This window comes from Falco cherrug, chromosome 3 (assembly GCF_023634085.1).
Source record: "Falco cherrug isolate bFalChe1 chromosome 3, bFalChe1.pri, whole genome shotgun sequence".
NCBI classification, from domain to species: domain Eukaryota; kingdom Metazoa; phylum Chordata; class Aves; order Falconiformes; family Falconidae; genus Falco; species Falco cherrug.
Window position 1 is genome coordinate 12,893,696 of NC_073699.1, and position 11,659 is coordinate 12,905,354.

The window sequence follows — 11,659 nt, forward strand, 5'->3', positions numbered from 1 at the left end:
ACCTCAATCAACCACCAGTACATTTCCAAAGTTTCAATGTGTCTTTCCTATTTTAACACTTTTGCTGTACGCAAGCAGGTGTATGACCTCCTTCTTCAAGCTGCACACCAAAAATCACAGTGCAGTTTCACCCTATTAATAAACTGAGCTAATAGTCTGTATCTAAACAGGCCCATTCTTGGCACTAGAATTTTAAAAATTTTAATGGAAAAAGAACAGAACAACATTAATATTTTCTCTTTATATTGGGGTAGGGAAAGTCCTTCCAGTCTCTTTCAGATTTTATTTACCTAGATGGCAAAGCTTTCGGAAGCTGCATGGTATTTCAGGCTGAAATTTCATACCCATTTCTGCTATGTTGCTGTGGGACACATGTTTAAATAGAGAGAAGCCACTTCTTTAACAAATGTTTATTACCCACTTTGTCTACACGGTGACCAAGCTACAGAATTAATGAAAGCCTCAGCTGCATCACATTTCTTCCTACTTCTGCCAGCTCCTTTCTCAGCACATCAGCACTTCATGCCAGCTCAGACGTACTTCTCTCAAGAACGGGCCTGGCTTTTCTCTAGCTCCCATTTACCCTCCACTTCCTAATGTGCGTTTAGTTTATCAACTGTGAGCTATCACAGGTATTACAAGTAATTCTCTGTCCCCTCTTAGAAATACCCATGACTTCTGCCTCCAGCTCTTTCAAACACACCCTAACCTTTAACTTTCTCTACCCTTCCCTATCCCCAGAGAAGTCTGACTGTTCCACACTTAACTAAGTTGCACAACAGCTGCTGCATTTCACACTGAAGTGCTCTGTCCCTAGTCTTCATTGTTCCAGGAAACATCAATCCAACACCACTATTCCCACAGTAACGCCTCCACCGTAACTTCATTGTTTCTGTAGTTATTTTTGTTCTGCCACTATCAAGTTGTGACATTTCTCTATACTGCTTTTCAAAACATCTTAACCCTCCCAGCTTAACCATCTTACTAAAATGGATGCTGCTGGAACTGGATTCAACTTCACAGGACAAGCCACTTCTTTTTCCAGCCCAGGTCACCCAGTAGTAATAATGGCAATACCGCTGCAACCTTCTAGCCGACTAGAGTAACTCAAAGAGCAAAGTAACAGATTCTTGAAAAGCCAACTCAACACCTTAAGTTTTTTGTTGTGTTTATTTTTTTTAACACAAATGCTGTTGTCACTCTAAGCTGCATGAAAGAATGGCCAACTTGTTTCGTACTTTATGTTCTCTGCATGCTCACCACTTCTTAAAAACCCCAAACATACCTCAGCTCCCAACAGCCACAGGGCCAAGAATCAATACTTGCAGAGGACAGCACGGAGATATGCGAGGTACCACCAGTGCTGTCTGCCAACACTTCACTTTAGGCTTCGATATTAGATTATTTTTGTTAGACATTTGTCACTATGTAGCCACTCCAACTGTGTAGCCAAGTAAGCTACACAACCACAGCTCTGACCACCTTCTCTGTAAGTTAGCTGCTACACATCAGCAGGAGATAAATGAACCTTCTTAGAAAGGCACTACCTTAACTTTATCTCATTGTGCGTCCTGCTTCATGGATGTAAGCTGAAAATTGGGCTTATTTTTCATGTTCGATGCCTAATATGAAAGCTATTTAGCCCATGATCTAAAAGCTAGCATGTTTTTATAAGTAGTGTTAATGAAAAAACAAAACAAAAACAGAACTTTTAATAGTATGTTTGCTTTTAATCTTTCCCCTCCCTCTCTCTTCTCCTCTTTCTAGGAGACTTTCTCTACTACAGCAATATTTTTTATGCTGTCTACTACAGGCAGTCAACTTTCCCAACCACTATCACACAGGACACCAATGTAAAGCAAGCAAGACAACAGTATATGAAACAGTATGTTCAGGAAAAAAGTAAAATACAGATCCTCTCTGTAAACTTGAAATAGCAAATTTCTGAATAAATCTTTCAGATTTTATCTTTACGGTATTATTTGTTAACTGATACTCACGAAAACTAAGCAAACCCCACAAACATCAGAAAAAAAAATATCAATAATTTTTTCATGATACTCCTTAATATTTCCTACATGGTCTCAGCTACTCAAACAATTATCAGCTCAAGCTGCTATAGGCAGACTTCATCAAACCCAGACTGATCCAAGTCTCAAGTCACTAGTACCATGCAGAAGTCTTCAACGACATGTCCACAATCACAATAGATTTCAGCATCCCATTTTCCTAAAATACTCACAGATGGACATTTTGGTACCTACGTGTATCTCAAAACAGTTTTTAATTCTCTTATCATTAAGCTTACATTAAGAAGCACATACACAAGCAGGAAAGACTGAGTGTACGATGTTAGAACCAGTTTCTATTCAAAGCTGTTCTGGCTACCAGCCTATTTTCTGACTTCACATCGGGAGAGGTGGCACACTGAACTCTCTACGTAGGACACCTTCTCCAGACCCACCTTCATCTTACAGACTTACTCCTCTTCCTCCTGAGAAAAGACTGCTGCCACCTGTGCAGATTCATTTTCAGATGGAAAATCCTCCCCTTTTTGTTTTCCACAAAAACAAACATCACACAAGTGATGAAGTACTACTAACAGTTGTATTCGGATTTGACCTGGTAAAGCTTAGGTAGTTACTCACCCTAGTGACAAGACCTCCTGGGCCTCTTGGTTTTCCTTTGGTTTTGAAACATTTCTGTCTCTCCGAAAGGCTCCTGCCCCTTGCTCAGTATTGTAAATTGTTCTCTTTTTGGAAACGTGGCAAGTGTTCTCATAAATAGGTGGTGACAACACTAATCTCAATCGCTTTGAAAACTGTCGTTTGTCCATATATGAATAAAGCTACTGCACAGTATGCAGAAGCCACTCATCCTGAATGTATCTTACAGGAAATAACTACATCCATTTTCATAGCAAAACTCTTCAGAGTTATCCGTTGATAACTTGAGTGGGTTTTTTTCCACGAAGACTTACCGGAATCATTTACCAAGGCACTTGCAATACTGTCTAGCCAAGAGCTGACTGAAGCACTTACAAGTCTTCTTCTCTGCATCCTTTGGTATTCACAGATTTCTCCATCATCCCAAAAAGGTGAGTTTAATTACAAAATATAGGATCAGCACCTCTTCTACTTAAGTAAAAAAAAGCTTTGTTCTTTATGCTCAAAATCAATATTCATTAACTTCAACTAGCAAAAATTCTTTGGGTTGGAGGACACTGTTACAACAGCACAATATGAACTTAACAGACCTCATTCTTGCATCCTAAAGATGTCAGCCGACAGTCCCCTACCCAAAGTACTGGGCCTCAAAGCTGCAAAGATGAAGATTTAAGCAACAAGAGAACAACCACCAAGCAAAACCTCTCCATGGTTACTGCCCTGTAAGCCATGACTTAATAGCAGTCCTTCAAAATCAACTTTGCTCACTGTTTTCAACCCTTCTGAATACAAAAAATTTTAAGTTTAAACTTAGAATGCATTTTGAAAAGCTTTATCTTAATACTTTTTTTATACAGAATAGATCTTGCATACTTAAAATGTGCATTAACAACCCTCTACCCAGCCACTTACTCACTGCACCACTGAGTTTTCATACAGTAACAGTCTGGTTTTCCGTAATTCTAAAAGATTTTACTAGTCCTTTCAAATCACACCAGTGCACTTTTTAATAAGACAAAAAAAAAAGATGCTTGTCTATACATCTTCAGTGCAAAACGCATCGCTTCTGTCAATTCAGAGAGTCATCTCTAATCTCCAATTTACATATAGGACAGAAAGACACTTCCTACAACCACTGTTTTCTCCATCAAAATGTAATCATTTTGCTTGGCACTCAACTCTGCTTCTTAGCAGTTTTACCCTTAGCCTGCCACAAAGAAGGTGACAGATCTAACGAGGTGTTCTTGTCTTTTCAACTTCAAATAATGAGATTTAGATACCAAATAGATAACGGAAAGTAAGCTGCCTCAATTTCTTCCAATTCCAGTAAAGGGATCCCTCATTTAAATTCAAGACACAATCTTTATGTTTTCGTACTACTACCTCACTTCCAGTTCAGCTGTTTTCTTCACATTTCAATTGCAACTTATTTCCACAACAACTCAGAGTGAGTTTACATTTACATAACCAAAGTGAAACCTGGAAATGTACACATTTCAAGTGATTTCAAGTGACCTAGCCGCTGTTCAATATCCTAACAAAACACCCTCCAATTCTTTAGGCTCCTTGAATTCTACTTAATGCTTAGCCTTGCAAAAGGACATGCAGAAAGTAAATAACCCCACTGGCATCTCAACTAACCAATTTAACTAAACTAAGATTAGAACTGATTGTTTAGGTGGGTTTTTTTGTTGTTGGTAGGGGTTTCTTCCTCCCGGAAAACTCTTTATAACATTTTTTACTCATTTTCTCTTTTAAGTAACAGCTACAGCTTTGCTGACATTCTCTGCAAGTGACAGGAAAAAGGAAGCATTTGTCATTGTAAATACTGTAAAGAGAAAAATATTTTGTCTGCTCCCATGTACACCAAATAAAGTTTTTTGCTTATTCACAGATTGCTGTGTCCATTGTGTTTCACTGAAAAAAAAACGTGCCTCCTGTTCAAACAAAGGGGAACACCACAGATCTCTTCATAGACCCTTTCCTTATAAAAGAGTGGATCCTGTACAGAGGTGGAGTTTGAAGAGCTCTTCCCAATACCAAACACCCACTAGAGATGCCACAGCATTTTCCAGCGTGTGTCACAGCCCAGGCTGAACCAGATAACCTCCACATGTAAATACAAAAATGAGAATGCCTGCTGTTAAATATGCTCTCAGAGTTTTTTGATAAGCATTTGACATGTCCTTCTACTGCTTTAAGGTTTTTGGTTGCTGCAAGACTGAGGTCAGTGCAACTTCCCTGTTATCAGAAGTTATCAGTATCAAAGTCATCACTGCACCATTTACGAGCTTATCAATTCCGTGTCATCCCTCTACCCACACATAAATGTGGAAGTTGACTATTAACACAGCTGGCAAGGTCTTCCAAAACTGCAAGATTCCTACACGTGTACCAATCTGTAACTACACTAGGCAGACCGTAAGTCTACTGTTGTAATTCGTCATTTCGCTTTCACCAGGATTTTCTCCCTCAAAATGACAAAGCTCAATCCTTCTTCCATGACGAAACCCACCAAGGCCAGCACCTTGACTCAACAAGGAGTTTTGGACTCGCTGCTGTCATGTGAAACAGGTTGCCGAGGGAGCATCGGGCCTTTCGGAGGAGACACAGCCCCCCGTCCAGACCATCTGTCCAAACAAACGCTGCTCTGAACCCTGCTTTAGGGATGCCTGCTGCAAATCACACCTCCTCCTTCACCCTCATTAAACCAAACACATTCAACAGCAAGCACCGACCGCCAGCAGCACGCATTACGCCGTTTCCCACTTCCCTCGCAGACTTTCCTTAAAAAACCAATTAACACGGCTTTTATTATTACTACAGCTCCTGCCGTCATTATTATTTTTCACACACCAAACCGGCAATCCCCCTCATCTTTCCAGCGGTGAGTCTGCATTTTCCTTGCTCGCCGCTCCTTTTTAGGCATCCGAACGGCGCAAGTGCCCAGCCCCGCCGCGCCGCCCCGCCCGGCAGCGATGGCCGGGGGTGCCCGGGGGGGCGCGGAGCCGCCGGCGGAGCGGAGCGGGGCGGAGCCGCCGCTCGGGGGAGGGCAGCCGGCACCGGCGGGAGGCTCAGCCGCTGCCGCCGCCCAGGCTGCCGGTAGGGCTCCGACCCCGCCGCCGGCGGTTCGTGCGGCCCGGGCAGCCCAGCCCAGCCCTGCCCTCCCCTCCGTCCCCGCCGCCATTCCCCGGGGGACAATGTCTCGGTGACAGGGACGGCCGCCCTCCCCGCCCGGTTGCGTGCCGAGAGTAAACACCGAGGGAGAAGGCGGCCTCCATTTTTTTTTTATCCCGGCAGCCTGTCAACAGGCTCCCCCGCCTCCCCTCCCGAGCCTCCGCACCGAGCCTGGCTTCCCAGCCCGGCAGCGCCCGAAAGCCGCTGCCGCCCGGCCCCCGCTGCTGCCCCGCCTCAGCCCAGGCAGGGACACCCCCGGCGCACGGGCTTCGCTTTTTGTCTTTTTCTTTCCCTTCCCTCTATGAACACCCGCTTGAGATGCTGCGCTCTCCCACCCCTGCCCTCGACCGCCACCCACCAGCACGGCACCGGCCAAGCACCACCGGAGGCGCGATGCCTTTTACAGCGGTGTCATCCCCGCCCGCCCGCCGGCCCGGGGGGCCCGGTCCGCTCTGCCCGCAGCCCTGCGGCGCGCCGCTCCCCTGCCCCCGCTCCCCTCCGACACCGAGGGCTGCCCGGACCCGCGGCGGCTCCTCCGTTCGCGTACCGCCGCGCAGTCCCCGGCGGGACATTTTCGGGGATACCGGGTCCGCCCGGCGCCAGGTCGTGCCGCCCGGCCCCGGGAACACGCCCGTTACCGGGCCGGCATCGGAGGAAGAGTCGCACCTGTCACTGGCGACACCGCCTCGGGGCGGCACTCAGCCCCCCACCGCCCCGGCCGGGCCGGGCCGGCCGCCGCACCCGTTTTCACGCCTCGTTCCTGCCGGCGAGGGTGGCGTCCCGCCCGCGAGTTGCTGGGCCCGAACAGAAGCCCCGCTGCCCCCCGGCAGGGGACGAGGGGACCCGGCTTTCTGCCCCGCTGCCGCCCGGCCAGGCCGCCCCAGCGCGGCCCGGGCCCCGCTCCGCCGCCTCCCCGAGGAAGCGCGGCGGCGCCCCGTACGGACGGGCGCTGCCGAGGCGGCCCCGCCGGCGAGGGGAGGGCGAGCCTTCCCCGAGGCCACCTGACAAAGCCGGCTGCCCTCGCTCCCTCTCCCGGCTCCGGGAGGAAAACGTCGCTTCCCTCCACCCTCCGCCGCCACCTCCAGCCGCGGCCTCGCCGCTGCCCCTTCCTTCGCCCCCCGGGACGGGGCCGCACTCACCGGATCGGAAGAACGCCGCGATGTCCGCCGAGTCCTTGGCCGCCTCCTCGGCCCCTTCCCCCGCGCCGCTGCCGGCCGTGGTGGCGGCGGAGGTGGCGGTAGCGGCGCTGCTCATGGCTGCTGCGTGTGGCGGCGCCGGCGGCTCCTCCGGGCGAGACCCACCGCCAACCCCACCGCCCCCTCCGCGGGTCCCGGCTTCACCTCCGGGCGGGAGCGGCCGTTAGGGCGGCAGCCTGAGCGGGCGAGCGATGCGGGGCGGCGGCGGGCGGCCGCAGTGAGCGCAGGGACATGAAGGTATGTGCGGAATGGCAGCTCCGGGAGCGCCCACCCCCCGCAGCCACCTAGGAGGCGGCGTGTGCATGCAGGGAGTCAGGGCGGGCGGGCGGGCGGCAGCCGGAGCGCAGACAATCGCGGGAGGAGGAGGAGGAGGAGGGCGAGGAGGAGGAGGAGGAGGGCGACGACGACGACGGCATGGGAAGGGCCAGCAGTCCGCGCAGCCAGCAGCCGGTGGGCGGAGAAAGAACGAACGTTTCCAGCAGGGATTTTTTTTTTTCTTTTTTTTTTTTTTGAGGGAGCGAGGAGCGAGCCGGAGGAGCAGCAGCTGCGCTAGCCGCCGTGGTGCCGGTGGTCGCAGCAACCGCCGTCCTCCATCTTGACTGGGAGGAGGAGGAGGAGGAGGAGGGTGGGAAAAGGGAGTCGGGAAAGGAAGCGAGTCCCCGCCCGAGGAACAAGGGCGGTGGAGCGGGGCGGGCGGGGAGGGGGAAGCTCGGGAGTCTCCGGCTGCCTCCGGCCCCGGTCGGGATGGGGCGGGGCGGCGCAGGACGTCAGCTGCTCCCCATTGGCTGGGGCGCGGCCGCCCGGCGGGCGGGGGCGGGGCGGGAGTCCCTCGCGGCCGTTGCCCGGCGGCTGCCGGCGGCGCGGCCGGTGCGGGGGGGGTGGGTGTTGCTTTGGGGATTTTTTTTAACCGCTCTGACTGACTTTCGCCCTCGCACGCAGCTGCTGCGGGGCAGCCCAGCTGCCAGCTCGCCGGTGTGCGGAGGGCAGGCTTCCTCAAAAATCCAGTCAGCCCGCCCGCCCGTCCGTCCGTCCTGGGGGCTGGGTGCACGGGGGCCGCGCCCGGCGCGGCGGGAGGTGACCAGCGGCGCGTGGCCCGTGCTGCCGCCTGCCACCCCCCCACCCCCCCGGGCCGCTCGGCGCTGGAGCGTGGCAGCTCCGGCGGCTCTGCGAGAGGTTGTGCTCGGTACGAGCCCCCCGGCGCCTGGGTTCGAAAGAGCGCGGACCGCCTGAAGGGGGAAAAAAAACAGGGAATACGTGAATTTTTCAGAAAGGTGCCTTCAAAAGGCACCGGCACAGGCCGTTACATTGCTGTCTGTATTGTTGCTATTTTTTTCGTCAGTGAGCACAGGGACACTTCAAATTTTTCTGTGTCGTGGACGAGTCCAATTAACATAAAATAAGCAAACAGCTCGTGATGGAAAGCTCAGCTGAGTGCTGGGTTAAGGTGCGTCCCAGCACAGTCGTGCTCCTGATGTGAAACTGCCCGAATAAGATCATGTGCAGATAAAGCTAAAGAGAGAGTGGCCGAATAGGCAGTTTAGCAGTTGCACAGATTTATAAACCTGAGTAACACATCCCAAATGCTTGGGGTAAATGGTCAGACGTATTGCTTATCAGCACACTTGAAACGCAGAAGTACAGCTCCAGGAATTAAACTCTGCAACCTTTGGTAAGTGTTAAAAAAGTAACTTCAAGAGAAATGTGGTTCTGTTAGTCTGTCGTAGTCAGATGATGTGGAGGGCATTCCCAAGGTTTGTATTTATCTGAAGTTGTGTAGCTTGATGGAAAAACTTTTATTCAACTACCCCTGCCCTAATTTCTCTTACAGAGAAGAGATTAGTTTGACTGAAAAAGATGATTATTTTTTTAAGATGTTTTTCTTTCAAGCAGCAGGCATAGGCAAGAGTTCCAAATGAGCACCCCATTGACAGCAATGGTTGCAATGTGAATTCCTTCCTAGCTGGCCTAGCACCATCCACCTAGCAAAAAACACAACTGGGACAAATGCTGCTGTTCTCTAGCAAGCAGTGAATTGACCTGGGAGCTGGAATAGGGTGTTGTACGTCAGCACAGAAAAAACTGCACAAGAATATGAGAAAATGGGGTAAGTGAATGGAAAGAGTTAATATAAAGAGTAAAGAAAACTGGGTCTCCTAGAATCTCCATAATTTGAGCTTTCAGTGGCTGGAGAGCAAGAAGTGCTCAAGATTATTTGTTTTCTGAATTTGAATTAAGACTTTGATACGCTGTGCAACACTGGAAAAAGCTTTGGAAGATTGTTCATCAGCTATTGAAAATAAGCTACTGACCATCTGTTTCCACTTAGCTGCTCATCCAGAGCAGTGTATAATTTTTCAGTGGGTGCTAAAAAGCCAAGGTTCACTTGAACAATTTTGAAGGTTCTATGACTGAAGTTTGTCCCTTCCCCCGTCTTCTCCATCTGCTGAATTGCAGGAGATGCTGGTTTTGGTTTTCTCTGACACATGGATGCCCTGAGCCATGTCCTCCACTACAAGAGCCTCTCATCGCTGACAGCGACAGAGATGGACTAATTTCAATTTGAGTTCTTCACCTGCAGCAAAGGTGGCCCTTACAGGGAACCTTCAACAGCCAAATATGCTCATATTCTTTGCAGCATTCAAGAGCGTTACAGAAATACAGTTGTGTTCACTATCATGTTTAGGATGCAATATTTACTGAAAGGTAAGCTAAAAGAAAGAGACAAAGATAGGAAAATAACATGACAGAGTTACTTAATACACTGTCATAAAACAAGGATTTCATTCACAAGTATCCTCCTTAAATAACAAATACCAGATTTAATATTTTAACATTAGGAAATTAAGTTTCTTAGTCTGGTTCTTCTTGATCATTTTAGGCTTGAAACTGAAAAAAAACCCAACCCAACAAACAAACAAGGTATGAATTGTCTATGTGGACACAATGTTGCCCATTGAAAAGTTGCATGAGTTTGCCTGCTTTGGAAGCCTGTAAGTAGGGAATAGCCGTATTCTACATCATCAGCTCCTACTTTGCTTGTCTCGGGTTTTGTGAATATGCAAGTGGTTTTGCACCAATTGCAATGGTATATGCAGGAAAGGAAAAATATTATTCTTCATGTAAAAGGTATTTTAAGGGTGCTGTGACCTGCTAAATATCAATAGTGTTAAGGCTGAGGTTCAAATTGGAGTTTATTTAAATCGTACACCAGGAGTTCTAAAATCTAAAGATGTTGAAATCACGCTTAATTTCTGTACCTACTTTATAGATATAAACAAATCATTTCATTTCATGTAAGCAAATTGTTCAAGAAGATTTACATTCCAGTAAAATAAATACCCTAAGAGAAGTGTTGTTTCTTTTGAATGACTTTTATTTTTCCTTTTGTTGTGTCTTATTCTGGTTGAACAGTCACCCTAAAATCAGTATATCAATGCACAAATATTTTCATTCCTCTCAGAGGTGTCTTGTGAGCAAAGAACCTTTCCCAGTGCCTAGCCTTCAGTATCCAGGATAAGAAGCAGAAGCACAAGCACTTGTGGTAAGTAGTAGAGAAGGCTATACCAGTTGCTACAGTGCTTTTAAGATGACAAGGCTTCTTTTAAGTTTGTAACAGTTAAGGAAAGCAATCAAAGTTCTTAATGTGTACCACCTCGGAGTTGCTATCTGGTTTCTGATCTAAATGGTGCTTTTGTTATAGCAACATTTTTTGATTTCAAATTATTCTTCAAGCACAAGATGCATCTCTTTTATCTGTAGACTAGCACTGAAGCATTTTCCAACCATTATAATTATTATAGCCCTCATTTCTATAGAAGCATATGTGTTTTTGAAAAGTTATCTTGAGCAGTACTGCGCCTACATGCTCCACTTCCTCATTCTATAAAGTCAGGTTCTCGTTTCATTGTATGAGTTCTGACAGCTTTTGGAACTTCTGCCTTTGCCTCTTCATTGTTTGTTCCACTTTTCTGAAAAACAGTAGTGATAGCAGATGAACTACCTATCACCTCTGTAAAATGTTGCCAGTCTACTTGAAGATAATTTCTCCATACTTCCACTGGGAAGACCTTCCACATTCTTGAATTTTCTTATAAACTTAGAGCAGCACTGCCAGCACCCACCAGGACATAACATTTCACAGATACTCTTAGCACCTGCAAGGAGAGGTTTAGTACACTTCAGTCAAAAACTGTAAAGGGCCAGTGTTTGATGGTCACTGCAACTGAAATTTTACTGCTTATGTGGTCATGGCTTTCAAATCTGAAGAAAAAAATCAGGCAGATTTTTAATAACCTACAGCCCAACTTGTGTGGTTTTGCGTATCATTTACTAAAAATGTTAACCATCCTGATTTTATTTATAACCAAACCACTTTTTTTTTTTTTTTAATTCTCACCATTTCGATGATGTGATATCTCTATAAAAATCCAGCTCTCAGTTCTGCTACGTGGTTTGTACTGACTTGTCGATGTCAAGGGCACTTCTGTTATGTGTAGAAATTACACCAGCCGTCTGATGTTTTATAGACTATTGGTGGTCTATATACCATCTGTTGACTAACCTCAGCCTAATGAAGTGGGTTATTTTCTTTTTACATTTAGGCAGTCATAATTCTACATT

General features: G+C 47.6%; 1 protein-coding gene across 4 annotated transcripts in view; it reads right to left on the reverse strand.

Annotated features, from left to right (window-relative positions):
* TRIO (trio Rho guanine nucleotide exchange factor) overlaps positions 1 to 7,666 on the reverse strand; it is a 255,684-nt gene extending 248,018 nt beyond the window's left edge. For 2 of the 4 annotated variants that reach the window (XM_055704044.1, XM_055704043.1), the window contains exon 1: positions 6,983 to 7,651. In XM_055704044.1, coding sequence (XP_055560019.1) covers positions 6,983 to 7,097 — 115 coding nt within the window. In that variant the 5' untranslated portion in view covers positions 7,098 to 7,651. Of the gene's footprint in view, positions 1 to 6,982 lie in introns of all 4 variants that reach the window. The other 2 variants (XR_008731238.1, XM_055704045.1) reach the window with 2 other exon arrangements.
* Between the last annotated feature and the right edge of the window lie 3,993 nt (positions 7,667 to 11,659).